Source organism: Polistes canadensis, unplaced genomic scaffold (genome assembly GCF_001313835.1).
Source record: "Polistes canadensis isolate GaletaPanama2010 unplaced genomic scaffold, ASM131383v1 scaffold_140, whole genome shotgun sequence".
Lineage (NCBI taxonomy): Eukaryota > Metazoa > Arthropoda > Insecta > Hymenoptera > Vespidae > Polistes > Polistes canadensis.
In genome coordinates, this window is record NW_014569687.1 from 312079 (window position 1) to 331404 (window position 19326).

Genomic DNA, 19326 nt, shown 5'->3' on the forward strand with positions numbered 1-19326 from the left:
TTAATATTAACTCTTTAAAACGTCAATTAATTTTTACTCTCTTCCGAATCGTTTCATTGTTTTCACGGAAATTTTGGAACCTCTTTGTTGTTCGTTTTTTTTTTTTTTTTTTTTTTTTGACATTTCGAAATTTGGATTTGAAACGATTTTTATTATATCGCTTTATTTTATTTCCTTGAAAATTAAATAACATTGAATATGTTAGGAAACCTTATATATGTATATTGTAAAATTGCAGAAACCATAAGAGAAAAAAAAAAAGTATATTTTAAACAAATAGACGGATAAATATCACGTACATATATCAAATTCTAGCATTCACTCATTAATTTGTAATTTTTGTCTTTTTTTATCTATAGCGAGAATTAATGGGGTGGGGGGGGTGATGAGGTTGACACGGTGAAGATTTTGATAATAATAAAAAAATTAAAAATAAAACAAGAAAAGAAAAACAAAAATGTGTCAAACATTGGGTTTCTTGTATTTTATTCACAATTTTGCAATTTGTCGTTCTAATTTCTATTGAGAATTATGATTAGAATTAATTAGGGATTGTGAGATTGTGAGAGGGGTGTGTGAAGGGTTTGCAGAAATAATAAGAAATCTGTTCTTGACGTAGCCAGCAAGATGATGATGGTATTCGTTTCTCTCTCATCGATACTAATAACGACCCGGAATTGCTTTAGAGCATTAGTTCCGACAACGAAGAGAGGCGTACAATCCCTCCCAAGATGGCTGCTGCCGGGCGTATCGACGTTTGGCGTTTAGAGGGTTTCCCAGAGGTAAGCTCATCGGAAATTGTAGGTCTTCCCTCCCTTGGAATCAACCCTGCCTCTTTTTCAGGCCCTTCAAAACAAAGAAGCGCGAGTGTAATTAAATTTTTTTCTCTTCTACAAATTAATAGTCCATCTTTCTCTTTCTCATTTCTTTCTCTCTCTCATTCTCTGTCTTCCCTCCTCTTCTTTCTTCTTCTATTTCTTTCTTTGATTTTTGTTCTCTTTCTATTTTCATCTTCTACTTGACATTTTTTTTTATCAAAGTTGTTTTGCGTCAAAATTTGATCGATCGATTTTGTTCGTATTTATTGTAATTATTATTTTGATTTTTTTTTTGTTTTAAATTTGTTCTGTACGCGTAAGTTTTAACAATTTACATTTTAAGCTTTGTTATGCAATTGTTTGGGATTTATATATTGTACGAAAGCGTGTTAACTTTTATTTGATTTTTTTTCTTTCTTCACGCGTACGTAGAGAAATAATTTATATTATATTACACAAAGATATTTTGATTTTAATATTGTAATTGTGTCGTTGCAATGGTAAGGAACAAAATCAATTTCGATTGTTTATTTTTATTCTTTAAACAATACTTGGTTATATCTTTATTTTTAATTATTTTCTCTTTTTTTTTTTGTTTAATTTAAATTAAAACTTTGTTTCGCGAAGTAAAATTATTCAACGTCAATGTATATGATAATTCATATTAATTATTTTTTAATTACAGCAAAGATAAAATTATTACTCGTTTGTATATAGGCAATTATTTTTATTTGAAATAAATAATTAATAATCTCGTACAAACAATAGAATTAGCGTAAGTCTCGTACATAAGCGTCTTTGGGATAAAGGCACTTCGACATAGCAAACAGATTGTTTATTTTATTATCTAACAACGTATGTAATTTTATATATATAATAATAATATCGAACCGCAGACAACACACACACACAAATATTGTAATTAGCTATATAATAGATATTCTACAGATATTTCTGAAAATATACTATGGAAATCAATGAATTATAATGATTATTACGTTATATATAAACATAGTAAATATTATATATTAATTTTTGTACAATATGCACAATCTAATACATATATATATAAATATATATATTAGGAGTAAGAAAATATATGAATTTTTCCTAAAACTATATTTGTTGTTTAATTAACAACGTTTTCAGCTTATTCCAACGTAAGTGTCCTCTGTATGCGTTTCGTGAAGTTCCTATATAAAAATAAAAATAAAAAATAAAAATATTATACTAATGATAAATTACATAAATAAAAACCAAAGTAATGAAATATACAAGCATGAGTCAAAAATTCCTAAAGTAATTAAAATTAAAAATCGATTAATTATTTTCAAAACTTGCATTATGGTTTTTAATTTTTCCAATGCTTAAAAAGGAAAAATGAACCAAAGAAAGATATGAAAATAGATTTTTAAAATAACAATTAGGAAACATTTATGACCCTTCACCCTGTATAAGAACAAAAGAAAAAAGTAATTTTAAAAATAAAATATAATACGAACGTGAAACATTTGATAATGGCTGCCTTTGATATTATCGTTCAATTTATTATCATTTTGTTTGTTCTGATTAGGATTAGAATTTAACAAATTAACGTTGTCCTCGTTTAACGGTCCAAACGTCCATCCACCTTCTCCGTCGAATCGTAATACTAATTTATGATACTTAGCTAAAGAGGATAGCCGATGGGTGATAGTTAACAATGTGATTCCACGTTTTTTAGCAGTCTCATACATAACACCTTCTGCTTCGATACTAACAGCACTAGTACATTCATCCAACAATGCATATTGTGGGGCATGATAAAATAATCTTGTTATAGCAAGTCTTTGTTTTTCACCACCAGACAATGTCGAATCCCAATCACCGAAGGCATTTAATCCATCGGGTTCTCTTTCAACCAAACCTTTCAAATCAACTTCATCTAATAATTTTAAAAGTTCTTCGTCCGAACAATCTTCTGTTTCCGATTCGGCAGGATATATAATCTGATCTCTTAAACAGCCTACCGTCATATAAGGTTTCTGTGGTATATAAAATAAGGAAGGCCTTCCGCTTCTAACCGAATAACTTTCGGTTGGTCTAATTAATGTACCACCGTAAACTGGCCATAGACCAGAAATTATTCGGAATAGCGAACTTTTTCCACAACCGTTAGGTCCCGTTATCAATAGATGATCACCAGGTCGTATCTGTAATTATTATTCATGATCAATAATATTCTTAAACCATAATTCATTTTATATCAATGATTATAAATGTGATCTTTACAAGGTGAGACTCGAGTTAATAAGATATAGATTTTACCCTTACTTGGAAAAGGGTTAAGTTATAGTCTTACTACTTGGACAGTGTATGATTCTGATGGACACTTACAACTGTGTAGAATTAAAAAAAAATCAATGTCCTGTCAACTGAAGTCTTCCCTTGTTAATCACATTCACTCAACAATCTTATAATACTATTTCCAGATAGAGTGATATTAAATTTAGATAATCCTTATACTGCATTAATGTTTTTATGTTATATAATAAGATTTCGATTAATCGAAGTTTTAGTTATCGGGGGTTTCGATTATTAACAAATGTTCCAATCAAGAGAACTCTTGTGGTACTTACTGTCATTGTTAAACTGGAGACTATGATTTCACAGTTAGGCGTTACTATTGGTACATCTATCAGACTTATACCACCATCTTTACTTTCTCTGACGGTTCCTATGAACAAATTTACATATGTTATGGTTTTATAATTAAAATTCCTATAAACATAGAATTATATTTATGTACCTTTTATAACAGGATTACCATCTTTAAATTCGATAGTCATTCGATCGGAATGTGAAGTAGTTCCATTGTTCGTTCTTATCGAACCATTAACAAGCACGTTCCTTTGATATTTGCAAAGTGCAGCGTCTTTAAATACTTCAAACATTTGATTAACACGTTCCGCATAACCGGCCAATGCAATTAATTCCTAAAAATATCAAATGAAAGAATAAATAAAATCGAAAAAGGTCAACATAAAATTATTCAAATTTTGTTTAACATTAAAACAATATTAATGATATACTTTATAGGACAACATAAGCCTTTCCACGGCATCCGCGCCGGATGATAACAAATTTTTTGAAGTTGTCAGATATCTAGTTCTCTCACTTACAGCACCTAATAATTATTAAAATAATAATTATTGTATGAAAATATAAGATCATTTAATTTTGTATCTAAATAAATGAAAAATAGCATGTACCATCTCCGTTATTTTTGATTCCGTTTTTTTGTGACTCACTACCAGAATTATATAGAAGCGGAAACGCGATCAGGAGTAGCCCGGTTCCTGACCAAAGATATTTCATAAGAAATTGTTCCAACATAACGTACCACAGCTTCTTAGCTAAGATTCTTCTCAAGTGATTTACGAGAGACTTATATGCGGTAGTAAGATAACGGTGTTCGGTTTGGTGACCTCCATAGAAAGCAATCTCTTCGGCATGAGCACTAATACGTGCATGAGCTTCTCGCAAACGACCACGTCTAGTAGCTTCCTCTGCAACTAACTGACCGAAACGAGGGGAGGCAAGACGCAACACTTGTCCGGTCAAGGTGATTACTACCAATGCCAATAATGGCCCTGAAGTTTCCAATAGAAAAACCAAAATTTTGCTCAATTAATATAACGGCCTTTTTTTTATCCCAATTTTATATTTTTTGCCTACATAATTAATTCTTGTTTAAATATATTTAATAATAATAATAATAATATAGAGTACGTGTATATATATATATGGAATGGTATATTAGTATGGTATAATGCAGGGCTTCTCAAACTTTTCTTCTTGGCGACCCCCTTTTACCCGAACAAATATTTTTACAATCTTGGATATAAATTGTATACCATCATTTTTTTAATATTATAAAATCATGGACAAACTATACGTTTAATATTGTTAAACTGATTTGTAATTAACTTTTTACAAAATAATTGATTTTTGGTCTAATTTCTGCGGTCTTCAATTCATGACCCATACTTTTATAAAACCCGATATACTTAAACAAAAAATATATATATATATTGTATTATAATATGTATATACTATAATATTTAAATATACATTTTTTTATGTTTTACTTTTTTTTGTCACGATTTCAGGAAAAAATATGTTTTATTATATTCTTTCGTAAGAACGCAATGGTAATCTTACCAGGTATAATCCTTGCTCCCATATTCATCGAAAATGATATAAGAGCGATTCCCACTAAAGCGCAATCTAACAAAGGCTTCGTTAAACTCGAATATAAATGAGCAATGGAGCTTGCTAATTCGGATAAATCATCAGTCAGTCTTTGTTCAACTCCACCTAGTCTTGTGTCCAGAGCTGTTACTCTATAGTAGGTTTGTTGACTCAGGTACATTTTGTAAGCATGCTCAACCAAACGTTCCCTATATTCAAATTAAAATTTAAATAAAAATACAAATAATCAAACAAATCAAATTTAACGTAAAAAATATTTCTTTCTTATTTTTTTTATATTTTTAAATGAACCGGCGGCAATCATGAAAATGGAATCTAATAAAAAAAAAAAGGTCATATTTAATTGTAAGCGTACACAAGATGTACCAAAATAATTTCAGCACAATTAAACAATTAAACAAAGTATTCGTACAAACGTATATCTAAGTTTTGATATAATGATTCGAGTTATATAAGTAAATATTTGAATTTCAATCAAATCCATCCTATCCGCTTGCTTTCATAAAAATTCTTCGTAATGATTTCTTAACATCTGAATAGAAGTCTGCAGATGCTTTACCAATTACTGTCTTCTTATTCTTTCAATATCTCCAGATGATAGATGGATGTGCTTAAAGTTTTTATTTAATTCTTTTTTGCAAAGAGTTTCGATACGGTCAATGACCATCTTCTATTTACGTTCATTCGATAATAAATAATGGCAAATAAAACTTTCGTTAAAACTCGAAAGGAAAAAGGCAAAGTATGACTAGCATTTGTATTGTATTGAAATTATATTTATATGCTCATAAATAATATATACGTGTATATTTATTAATATACAATATAATAATATTATATTGTATATTATTTAAAATTTACAATAATTTTCTATATAAATTATAACAAAAAAAACACGTATTTCATAATATTTCGATAATTCTTATAATTGGACGCAACTCGATGACTATCGATTCTCAATCATATAACGGCGATAAAATTAATACTATTATTATTTTTGTTGTTATTATATTGAAAAATATATATTATTATAGAACTTACCGAAAATTAAGAGCCAAACGACCCTCCAAGTATCTGATAGCCGAATTAACAAACGTAGCTGGAAATGCAATGGCGAACCATCTTGCCATCATAAAAAAGAAACCACGAACGTCCTTCAAAACGATTCTTTTAACAATCTGTCCTTCAAGAGTAGCTACGTAAACGGAGAGAAAAGTACGAGCTAGTAATGTGAGAGTAGCACAAGCTAGAATACCAGATTCTTTCGATCTCCAACTTGGCACCATGATCCTTAACAAGATTATCAATTGTTTTAAAAATGCACGATCCAAACCAACGATTTTTTCTTTAATCTTCTTATTATTCTTATCATTTTTATCCTTGTCTGTTTCTTTATTATCTTCTTGTTCTTTGCACAATTCGTTATTTTCATCATCATTATCACGATGATTTTGATTACAATTTTGAACTCCCTTACGTTTCCGATCATTCCCGCGTTTTTTCAAATCGTTCCTGGATCTTTCATCCTCGTCTTTCTTTAGTTCGCTCGCCGGCCGGTGGCGCTGGCGTACTTTGTCAAGTAGAAAAGGATAACCAATTTTGAGGAAATAAAAAACGGTGACGACACCGGCTAAACCATGAGTCAGACGTTCCTGACGAATGCCGTATTTGTTGGACGTTTTATCGATTAATTTTGAAAATATCGACATACTGATCTCTACCTATTAATCTATTTGATCTATTTATCTATACAATCTTGCACTCACACTTTTGTCTGACCCTAACTATCTCGCTCTCTCTTTCTCTCTTTCTTTCTCTCTTTCTTTGTCTATCTATTTATTTTAAGAAAAATAAGAATAAGTAAACTTCATCTGGATTATTTACTAACATTTATACATTTATATATACATAAATGTATGTATATAAAATATATATATATATATATATCTATATAAATATATAAATAGAAAATGTTTTTAAAAACAGCCGTGACTATAATCAACAGAGTAATTCATTGCGCGTGCGCGCGTGCTGTTTTTGCGCGTTCCTTCTCTTCTTTGTATGCGTTGCTAACTTTTAGTATTGTCTCAACTTCAAGTACTCTTTCCCTCTCTCTCTCTCTCTATCTATCTATCTTTCTTTCTGTCTTTTTCTCTCTTTTGATTCTTTGTCAGTATTAAACACCTTATCATAGGAACGATTAGGTCGTTGTGTTTGTCTAATCACCGATGTATTAAACTAATTATCAATGATTACAAATAATTTCTATATAGTTTTTTTTTCAAATTGAACACAGCACTACTCGATAAAAACAAAGTAGTTGTACGAGATCCACATAGATCGGCAACCAGCTGACGACTGGCTTAGCTGAGTGAACTCTACTAGCCCGTTCCCTGTTCTGTTACTCTTTCTCTCTCTCTCATTCTCACTCTCTCGCTCTCTCTCTCTCTCTCTCTCTTGCTTGCTTTTTCTTTCTCTTTCTCGCTTCCAACTCTTTCTCCTCTTCCTTCTCTCCGAAGAGGACCCTCTTACCGCCCAAGTCCCTCTTAACTCATACACCTTCTTGTTTAGATACATACACTTATGTATGTATACACGTGTATTTGTAAGCCCTAACAATAAATTTTATCTATGTTATACGCTCATAACTAAATGGAATTTGAACCCATTGAACATTTTTATTATATTATAGTTTATAATATCTTCCCTCTCTTATATTATTTTAATATGTTTGTTAGAATTATCTATACTTACGAGCGTGTACATGCATGTATGCGTTTTTATGTTTACGCATATATTATAAGTTCTTGCGTTGAGATTTATTGCGATCGTCTTTGTTTTTTTTTCTGCTATGAATCCCCATTTACGTAAATAGTGTTTTTACGTATATTTCATATTTTTCTATACTAATCATTTTCTTTAAGAATTAATTGCATCTCGTTTATATATACCAATTCATATTCATTCCCCATTTTATTGCTAATCTGTATAATAGTTTTTTATTAATTATTTATTATAAATATTGCTGACGATTTTCATCTCGTTGTGCATAGATATACAATTTTTCTTTTTTTTTTATGATTGGATTATTACCAAATGAATTCGATCTATGCTCAAAACAAATTGGAATTTGAACTCATTATTCATTTATTGAGTAATGTTTTTATCTCTTCCGTTTTTATTTATAATGTATGTGTATTTTACTTATTTATAGATAATTTTGCAAATATATGTATAAATTCATATGTTTATGTGTATTTTATGGAAAGATTTATTAGTTACTGTATTGAAACTGGTTATGATCATTTCTTTATTTTCCAGCTATGATTATACTTACGTAAAATATGTGTTCTATATATATTTAGTTATTTTTAATCATTATCTTATTCATATTGATTGATATTATTTATTTCTTATATGTATTCTATAATATTGTTTATTTCTTTCATATTCACACATTCCGTGCCGAGCCGAACAGTTTTTGCTCGATTTTTCATTCATACCATTTGACTTCTTGATGTATTAAATAAATATGTCAGCGTGTACCACCGGTGGTACACACGGCTTAAAAGGAAGGTTTAACATGTACGATTCATGATATACGTGACATTGTAACGTATTACCGTATAAATTATTTATATAATCGATTATGTAGATTGTTGACGATTTTTATTTGGTTCACAAACACACAAATACAAATTAATTTAATAATCTGATTGATACAAATTTGTATCAAGATAAGAGATAATATTTTGAAAAATTATCTTGTTTACATATTATTATATATTTGTACATCTGACAATGAGATTAGATTTTTACAATAATAATTTTCACAAATATTACCTAATAATGCAGTTCTATTCTTTCACAATGACTTTTTTTATTATTCGTTTTTGTTTTATATTTTTTAATGCGAAACATCTAATGTGGCCACGCAAAACAGCATCGTCAAGTCTTATATAAATACATATATACATACATGCATATATATATATATATGTATGTATGACATGCACGCACATAAAAACGAAATATTCATATGCATATAAACCGAAATCAGTTACAAAAGACGTTAAGGTGTGTGAATACAATGATTTAACTGCCATATATGTCAGAAACACTGAGCTGGTATATCTATAGTGTATGCAGTATTGTTTACTACGGAACACGTTGCCTGTGATTTACTAAAAAAAATAATAATTGTATCAATAAAATATGTGTGTTAGTGATAATTTATAAAATAAAAGTGAGCAACCTCTTGCAGAAAAAGCTAAATCACCCTATGACGCACAATCTGATGATTCAAATCAAGAGTAAATAAATTATATTTTTTTATATTGAAACTAGTCATAATCAAGATAAGTTAAAAACAAGACATACTACCATTAATGTTATGTAATATTTTTTCTATTTTTATTTAATTTTTTCTTTATTTTTGTATTAAATGAATATATATATATTCTTTAAATAGAGAATAATTTTTTTCTTTAAAATAATCAGAATATTATGTTTTTAATTATATGCCATATTTATTTCCTTTAATAAGTCATCCTTTTTTGCGTATTTTTTTTATACAAAATAGTTATTTAGTAATTCTTTAATAACTATTTAGTTACGAGTTAACCGTATCTAATAATAAATGCAACTTTTTATCTCTCTTTTTTTTTTTTTTTTGAAATGAAATCTTATTGATATATATCATTTATCCAATTATAATTATAATCGTGATTTTTCTTATTCATCATTAAAAGGAAATTAATTTTTTTGTATACTCGATCATTGAAAACATTTAAGTGAATTTGTTTCGTGTTATATCTTTTCAATAAAATTAAAAATAATTAATCAAACATACAATCTATACAAAAATAATTAACTATTCGTCTTTATCACTTTAATAATTCACTTTAAATTTAAATATTTTCTGGAATACATTAATGTGTTACGAAATGGATACGAATATATGTGATTTTAGAATAGTATTTTTGGAGAAAGTTAAGGAAGACTAATTTTAAATGATATTTTATATATTTATTATGTTTCCTTTATATATTTTAATTTCAATTTCTTTATAGATTATGAAATTACTATTTAATTGTAAGTGTAATAAAATCTTACAATAAAAATAATATATTAAAAAATACAGAAAAATAGCTTAAAAAATTATATTATAATAAAAACGATGATTACACGAAATTTTATTTATTATTTATAAGTAATTTTATTTTCGAATAGAAATAAATTTTGTCTTTTTATTTCTCAACGGCATGTGTGTGTGTTAAAAGCAATAAAAAAAACGTAATTAATTAGAAATAATACTAGACATTGAAATAAAGTTTTTTTTTTCTCCCAAGAAGAAGAAAAGAAAATATGATGGAAGAGAATAAGGAAAAAAAAATATATATAATTAAATTCGACGGTATTAATACGAAATATTTGCTTTATCACAAAGGTGGCAAACATTAACACATACGTGTGAAATAAATATCAAGAATAATAAAAATTATATGAGTAACGAATTTTGCAAACAAACGCTTCACTAATTTTTACCTTTAAAATATAACTCATAGTTATCATAATAAACAGATTTTGTATACTACAATTAATCCACACACATACAAACTCTGATGCACAACGTATAGAACGACAATGGAATAAACAATGCAAATTTATTGAGAGATATTAAAAAAAAAAAAAAAGACAACATTAGAAAAGTAGGTTAAATTCTGTCATACTCTGTTTCAATATACTTTTTTTATGCTTTCTTTATATTTTTTCTATATTACATGCCACTATTTCATTATATATAATAATTCATAAAATTGTAATTAATAATAAATTTGTCTGCATGTATGTGTTTATTTTTTATTTTAATTCGTTAACAATGAACCTCGAAATTTTATCTTAAATTCTTTTAATAATGAAAAATAGAAATATTAATATTGTATATATAAAATATTAAGAAGAAAATATAAGACATTGGTACGCGTGACAATTGTTTATAAATAAAAAGAGAAGACAAGAAAAAAGGCGGGAAAACAAATATGTAAAATTATTAGAAATATAAAAAAAGTCAAATTAATGCAACACTTCATTAATATATAGGAATGTTTCAAAGCGAAGAAAAAACTAATAGGCGAGGGACAAGTAAAAAAATTAATTAGATGCATGGTAACATTTTATATGTAAATACGAGAGAGAGAGAGAGAGAGAGAGAGAGAGAGAGAGAACTCATATTTATTCTGACTAAAAAATAATCTAAAGAAAACTTATTTTTTATTCATGAGTGTTTTTTCCTAAAAGGTGTTAAAGATAAAAATGGAATTATTTACAATTAACACGTGTAATAATGTATTCGATGAAACAACAACAAAATTAATCTAACGCGTTTAAAATTAATTATTAAAAACAAAACGAAAATGCAAAGTTTCTTGCTTAATTGAGCCGTTTATTTTGAAACTTGCCTAAGTCCATTTTAGTATTTTTATTTGTTTGACCGTAATAACATCTACAGCTGAAGGTTAACTATCATTACGCGGAAAATAAAAAAAATAAAAAATAGCTTAGGTCATTATCAAGATAAACGATTAAATTGCCTGTTGAGAAAAAAAATCAATTTAAAATTAAAAAAATATATGTAATCGTAGGCAATGAAATTAATATATAATAACTTTGATATTGAAAAAATAAAAAGGAAAAAAAAAACAAAAGAGAGAGAGAGAGAAAAAGATAGTTTTAACTTTGAAAACCGGAATATAAGTACTATATTTATTAGCTACGTTTAAATAAACGAAAGGTCAGATCTCGTTTTTTTTTTTTTTTTTTTTTTTTTTTTTTTTTTTATTTCGAAGTTTCTTTCGTATATCTTACGTAAGAATATGTAAAGTCACGATGACATAGTCCTTTATAGAAATATTCGCCGTTAGAGATATAAAGATTAATAAAAAGCAAAATAAAAACATAAGGAGAAAGAAAAACAAAACAAAAAAAAAATAAATAATAGTAGAATGAAAGATTAAAAGATATTAAACAAATACAATATGATCTTTTAATGAATGATAATTCATGTTTAGATTATCACTCAAGGATCTAATATAATAAGGGGGAAAAAAAAAAAACCATTATTATCGTAAATAGGGAAAGTGGGTATTATCCATTTTTATTTTCTTTTATATTTACTTACTCTTTTTTATTTTTTAAAAAATTACTTTCATTCCCTTATTTCTTTCTTTATTTCTCTTGTATCCATACGACTTCATGTTACTGTCCGTATTTTGTATGGGATAACAGAGAAAGTAAAGTTTATCCCTCCATCTGTTTTACGTTCTGGTAGCTTTCTTCATCCGAAACTGTTCTCTCTCACTTTCCTTTTCTTTTAAATATAACTTTATGTTTCTTTACTACGCGTATGTATAGGCGTGTATACCTGTATATGTGTATATGTGTTATATTTGTTCCGAGTGTATACGTTTACCTCTATGGGTACTTTTAATATTTTCTATAATTATAAAAAGAATTATTTTGTTTTTTTTTTTTATTGAAACAGATATATTGTCATTTGATTATTATTCGTATATCGTTATATTATTTTGTTTATATTATTATTTTTTATACAAAGAAAGTATATCTATTATTTGATTTGTATTAATAATCTGAGGAAATTTCCATAGGTTCGAGTAGACAGATGGAATCATTCATAAATATAATATTACAAGTTATATTGAAATGTAAATAGAAAAAAAACAACGTTAAAATCTCGAAAGAGAGCGTAAAAGAAGAAAAGGAGAGAATGGTCAAAGAAGAAGCGTATGATTATTAAATTGATGCGATTAAGTATGCGAAATATGACGATATACTTTTTTTTTCTAGTATTATATAAATGATGATGTAATAATTAATAATAATAATAATACCAAAAGAAAAGAAAATATGATCGATAATTATTTTCTTTATATATATACATAAAAGTAATAATAGAATAATAAAAAAAACATTTTGTAATTTTCTAATATGAAAAAAGAAAAAAAGATTATAAATTAAGATATTTATAATTTTTAATAATATAATAATTTATATTATGCATGCATTTACACCAACATTTAATTATATATATATATATATAATTTATATAATAATTATTTAATTTAAAAAAAATACTTACCACATATATATGAATTAACAAAAATACTCTGGCTAAATAAATAATAGTAATATTTAATATTTGTTTATATAATCAAAGTATATATTTGTATATATGTATGTATGTATGTATATATGTATATATGTATGTATTTTAGTATGTATATATGAACTCGAGAAAAGACTTTCACTCTTCCTTCTATTCGTCTCTTTTTATTATTTTTCTACTCGTCGAGAGACTTTCGTTCGTTCGATTCGCGAACGCGTCTTTTCTGTTATACATATATATATATGCTTTGTAAATGTTGTATTTATATTTTTTTACGAATACTCACTTATCAAATGAAAGTCTATTGCAATAAATAAAAAAAGGAAAAATGAATAATTTGAAAGATATGCAAAAAAAATATCCAATCCGCGTTTAGATTAACATTATCGCGAACATTTCATTCCCATCTTTCACTTCCACTATCTCTATTTATATTTCATTAATTTATTTTACTTTTTTTCTCTTTATTCTTTCGTTTAACTATACGAGAAAGTTTCTACTTTCAATTATTTAGAAAAGTATTCAGAATTTTATTATCAATTATAAAGGAAATATATATATTTTAATTTAACAAATTCATTAACATAAATAATTTGTTGTTTGTTTTCTTTTTTTATGTTAAACTGCACGTTCCTTATAACACTGGTTTCCCATAAAAAAAGATATCATTGTAATAAGATATATAAATCGATTTTATCCCAATCATCTTTTTTTTTCCATACAACAATTTTTTTTTCTAACTTCTACAAAAAATAACATAACAAAAAATAGGATGACTCTTTGCAGTTACTTCAAGAGGAAAACAATTTTTTTCAGCAAAGTGTTTTTCAATCAGTCACCTCCAACCATTGCATTTTAATACTTTTTTTTTCACGTGAAAAGAGTCAAGAAGTTGACAAGGAATGTATATGCATTTTTTCTATTACCTCATTGCATTATAAAACTAAAGGAAAAATCTTAAGAAAATTAATTTTATCGTATCATTTTTCATTTTATCTCGAAAGATTTCTTTCCTATCTCCAAACCAAAGTGTCGACATTCAACTAACCCAATTACATGGCGCTATTTATGCAAATCAAAAGCAAAGTAATGTATTTAGAAATATTCCGGAATATAAGACAATTAAATTTTTTGTACAATCAATTATATAGAAATAATAATTAATATTATAATTGAGTTATTGATTGCAAATTGTAAATAAGGTATACATCATCGTATAAATGAACAAAACTTGTTTATATTTGAATGGTTAATTGAATTTGCATATAACTTCGGATCGTATGATAATTGAGACTCTCACGTAATATATTTCTCGGAATAAATTATAACATATAAAGAAACTTTTTCTTTCACCTACAAATACCTAGATAACTATCACCTTACCCTTCCTCCCCCCCCCTCCACCCCACTCCAAATCTTCACGCGCGTTAATAGTTATTTTCACTTTAAATTATCAATTATAATTTCATCTAGTTTTTATATAACAAACCTGCTATTCTATTTTCTATTTGAAAATTTGTCTTTTCTATTTTTGTTTTCTATATAATAACGCGCGTAGAGCAGCTGTTCATCGAATTTCTAAAAATGATTTATTCAACGTACCATTCATGCATAAACGTTAATTGTACTATTATTTTATCGTTTCTTTTGTGATTATAATATGTATTATTTATTTTCTTTTTTTTTTTTTATATAGTGATCCATATTAAGCGTTACGAATTAATTTCTGCACGATTAATTAAAAATTTGAATGAATTGTTTCCTACATTAAATTAGTATGATTTGAATTTGATTTCACAAATTTTTGTTATTATTGTTGTTAAAAATTTGCATTCAATTAATATACGAAATTACGTGCTAAAATACTTTCCTTTTTTCTATTTGACATTTTTTGGTAAATTTTTACATGTAGAATTGTGAACACATTTACTTTTCGATTGTCATGTAATATGTTTGAATAAAAAAAAAAGAAAAAAAAAAGGATGAAAAATAGAATCGATGGCGTTACGTCAATGTCTACGTAGGATTACAAAAAAAAAAAAAAAAGAAAATAAGATAAATAAATTCGTAATGGTTTGAGCGAACCATCGAGTGGTACACACAGATACGACTTACGCGCGTGTTTATAACGTACATATAGAAAGTAGACAGATTTATAAAAGGAATATTGCTCTCTCATGAAATATTACATTTATACATTTTTTACAAGTTATTAAAGTAGCGAACAAAGTTTAATCACAATTTTTGCGACGATAATTTCAACACGTTAGATGTTAAATAATGTTACTCGAGCATTAAGCTCTCTCTCTCTCTCTCTTTTTATCTCAAATTATTTCGAATTATGGTCAAACAATTTGCGAAATATTTTCTGAAATTAATGTACAAAAACACTGTAATTTTCTATTTTATTACTGGAATGATTAGTCCCGATTGTTCGTAAAAATATTTCGAAAATATTCTCGACACCTTTGATTTGTCTTGGTTGTTTGTAATAAATTAAAGTAAACACAATATTAATTAACGTAACGAAATAATAGAAATAAAAACAGCGATTATGTCAACCGCATAAATTTTATATACAAATTCGTTAAATCATCAGTTTCGTCAGCTTGTTGGGGAATGGAAATTTCTATCAAGATCAAGCAAACGATGTCGACGTAATTCTTGTTGTTGTTGATCCTCATTGGAATTTAATTTTGAAGTAATCTTTTCGTTAAAATGAAATGGTGTGTTAATAATTTGTCCATTTCCTTGCGGATAGGATGGTAAAGCTTCTAAAATTCTTGGTGGATTTTTTTTCGTATTTGTTACGAATGAACCATAAATTTTGTTCGTAGGATTGTCTTCGAAGGTCCAAGCATTTTTTGTAAAATTTCCAGGAAGTGTTAGATGTTGACTTGGTTTGTAACCGGTAGATTCGGTAATGACAGGTGCACTGCTTTGCAAGTTCAAAGCGTTCAGTTGAAGGTAGTTGTTAACTGGCGTTGTTGTATCCTCTGAGCCACCAGACTTGCTCAGACGACTTCCTATTTCTGAAAAAAAAAAGAAAAAAAAAGAAGAAATAAGAAGAGGAAGAAGAAGGTGCCGTTAGTTTCCGCCTTGCGTTCATACGACATACTAAACGTTAGTTCTTACACCGATAGGGATACTCCAAGCGAATCGTGAAAGCGTTGCTTACTTGCTTCGTTGCTTGGTAACTTAGTTGCTTATATTTCATATTCATTTCTACTTTCGTTTCTTAAGTGTTTAGCAAACGATCCTTTCGCTCGAGTATAACCTAACATTAAAAACTTACACTACATTTATTACTTTAAGGAAAGAAAACAATTGTTTTGCTTTGAATTATGCAAGAAAAGAAAAGAAAAAGTTATACTATTGCTTATAACGGTAAGGATTAATATTGATATAAAGTGCATATACTGAAATTTTATTATAAATATTAATCCAATAAAAATGATTCCCCTACCAAATGTTTTGGCTTCTCTAACACGTGCCAACAAAGTATCAATCCTATTCCTTCGAAAATAAGTGTCGACAATGTCAAGCTTTTTGGTAGTCTCGGTATTGCTGTTATCATTGTTTGCCTCATTAGAAGTCTCCTTCGAAGTAACATTAATCTTTCGATACTCCTCTTCCTTCCCATTATTATTGCTGCTATTGTTATTGTTAAGATCTGCTTTTAATAACATACTGGAATGTGTCGGCACGTTATTAACGGTACCATCACGATATTGCATGGACGTAGGTGGTAATGGAATGTATGTTGATGCATCCGGAAATCTCCATCGATTTAATTCCTCGCACCAAGTAGCCGATGCTCTTACCGATGCTACGTCACGGAGTGGACAACCTGGCCTAAGATGTGGTATCATTGCTTCGCATAATTGTGACGTAAGTAATTCTCGTCGTAAAAGATCGCGACGTTCAGCATCCCATGATGCTTGAAGATCGGCTGCTTCCGCTTCTAATTGCCGTACTCTTTTTGCCATTCTTTTTAATGCATCTTCCGTAGACCTGATTAGAAATAACATGTTTAATTTAACTGTCTATGATAAAAGATAAAATGAATTAAAATAAACATGTGAATTGTACTTAACCTGAGTTGACCATAAACTTGGAAGACACCGCCATCCTGACTACTAGTTTCTAAGACACCAGCAAGAGCTTGCAATCTTTTTCTTCTTTTCTCCCTTCGTTTCCTTAATTCAGTATTGTCAAGAGCCTCACCACCAATGGTAAGTTTTTCTAATCTCCTTAATACTTCTTGTTTAGCGGCCTCTCTCTTTTTCCTACGTTTTTCTTCGCGTTCTTTATCCAATTCATCCATAACAAGTTTACCTTCAAGCAATGCAGGCTTGCCGTTAACATTCTCGTATCTAGACTTCAAAATATCAAGTTCCTCGCGTAATCTTTGTGCTGATAAATTCGAACTTTCGCATTCTTTTCTCAATTTTTCGACTTCGTTATTATATTCCCTTTCTCTTAGCTCAACGTTTTCCTCTTGTTCGTCCTTCAAAAAACTAGTTTGTTCTGGTATTTTATCATTCGATTCCAATAATTTTCGAAGTCTCTCCAATTCTAATTGATATTGTTTTAATAAAGCATCTTTAGGATCCTCGTTAACGATTGGTTTATTTTTTATGCAACGTGCTCTAGCTGCGTATCGAAGTGTACTCAATGTTTCTTCGGCATCGATATCACTTGGACTGATGCAAGCTATCATCAACGTTCTTGCATTACCACCAAGACTGTCCCTCAATAATCTGGTCAATTTACTATCCCTATAAAAATAATGTAAATAAAATGAAACATATTAAAATATTAAAATAAAATAGAAATAAAAATTCTACCTGTATGGTACATGTCGGCCATTACCAGCAGCCAATGCGCTAATAACATTACCAAGAGCAGACAAGCTTAAATTAATACTGGCAGCTTCTTTCAAACGATCCCCGGTAGCCCCAGTTCTCGTTTGTCTTTCCGAACCAGCCAAATCAACCAAATGAAGTCTACCTCTTCTAATAGCGTTACCACCCTTATCATTTTCATTGATTGCTATTGCTTCGAGTGCCAGCGTTAAAACAGCATGACTCCTCGAGCTTGCTGCATTCATTTTTGTGGCTGCTGCTGCTCTTTTTCGATCACCTTGTTCTATCAAACGTGCGCATTCCGCAGCGTCCTTGACCGTGACCTCGCGTAAACCACCAGCCACGTAAATTCCTTTGGAAGAATCTTCCTTCAACATCAACAACGTCTCTCCCGTACCTTCCTTCAATAAATCTCGCAAACGTTCGTTATATATCTCGAGATAACTCAGTATTGCTAAATAACGTGTCTCTGTGCTAGATGTCGAAGTTGCTTCGAAAAGATGTTCCAATGTACGTTCGATGAATCCCCGCATCGTATAAGACTTTCCACAACCTGTTTGCCCATAAGCAAAGACTGTACCATTGTAACCATGGAGTACAGCTTCCACGATGACCGATCCAACATCTTCGTATACTAATTCCGTGCTTGCCTCGGCACCAAATGTTGCATCGAATTGATACACTTTTCCTCCTGTCAAACCATTCGATGATGGATTCTCCAGCGTACAACATTTGGTCAACCTGTCGATCGTCACCACGTTCTACGAATTGATTATTTTTATTCCTTTTATTAATTAACGTTTAACATATTCAATTACGCGACATGAATACAATTCTTAATCATTTTTAGATAGTTCTTAATATTTTGTTAATGATAGTAATATTCATATATATATATATTTTTTTTTTTTTTAAATAAAATTATAGAATGGAAAAAGCAATTGTATTAAATTTTGAATAGATCAATTTTTGCAAAATAATATATGTGATATATAATGTGGAACATATGAATTCAATTCTTAATCATTTTTAGATAGATTAAAAACCGATAGTCGGTCTTCTAGTTTTCTACTTCATGTAAAATATATCTCTTTTTAAAAATTAACAATTATATTATATAATAAAAATCAAATCTCTCTCGTATATGAAAATAATATATAAACATAGACATGACATGTGAAAAATCTTCTATTTTTATCTA

General features: G+C 28.4%; 2 protein-coding genes across 2 annotated transcripts in view; both read right to left on the reverse strand.

Annotated features, from left to right (window-relative positions):
* Positions 1-1540: 1540 nt before the first annotated feature.
* Positions 1541-7485, reverse strand: LOC106788492 (ATP-binding cassette sub-family D member 1). Its single transcript, XM_014751789.1, has 8 exons — positions 6114-7485; positions 5022-5260; positions 4070-4450; positions 3890-3984; positions 3607-3793; positions 3437-3534; positions 2321-3010; positions 1541-2011 (listed from the first exon to the last, which is right to left on the reverse strand). Exons 1-8 carry the CDS (start codon positions 6779-6781, stop codon positions 1964-1966), a joined length of 2406 nt encoding a protein of 801 aa, XP_014607275.1. The 5' UTR covers positions 6782-7485; the 3' UTR covers positions 1541-1963.
* A 6376-nt stretch (positions 7486-13861) lies between these two features.
* LOC106788481 (osmotic avoidance abnormal protein 3-like) overlaps positions 13862-19326 on the reverse strand; it is an 8893-nt gene continuing 3428 nt past the window's right edge. The window contains exons 3-6 of the mRNA XM_014751760.1: positions 18108-18886; positions 17355-18038; positions 16724-17271; positions 13862-16289 (exon numbers count right to left, since the gene is read on the reverse strand). Coding sequence (XP_014607246.1) covers positions 15862-16289; positions 16724-17271; positions 17355-18038; positions 18108-18886 — 2439 coding nt within the window. The 3' untranslated portion in view covers positions 13862-15861. The remainder of the gene's footprint in view (positions 16290-16723; positions 17272-17354; positions 18039-18107; positions 18887-19326) is intronic.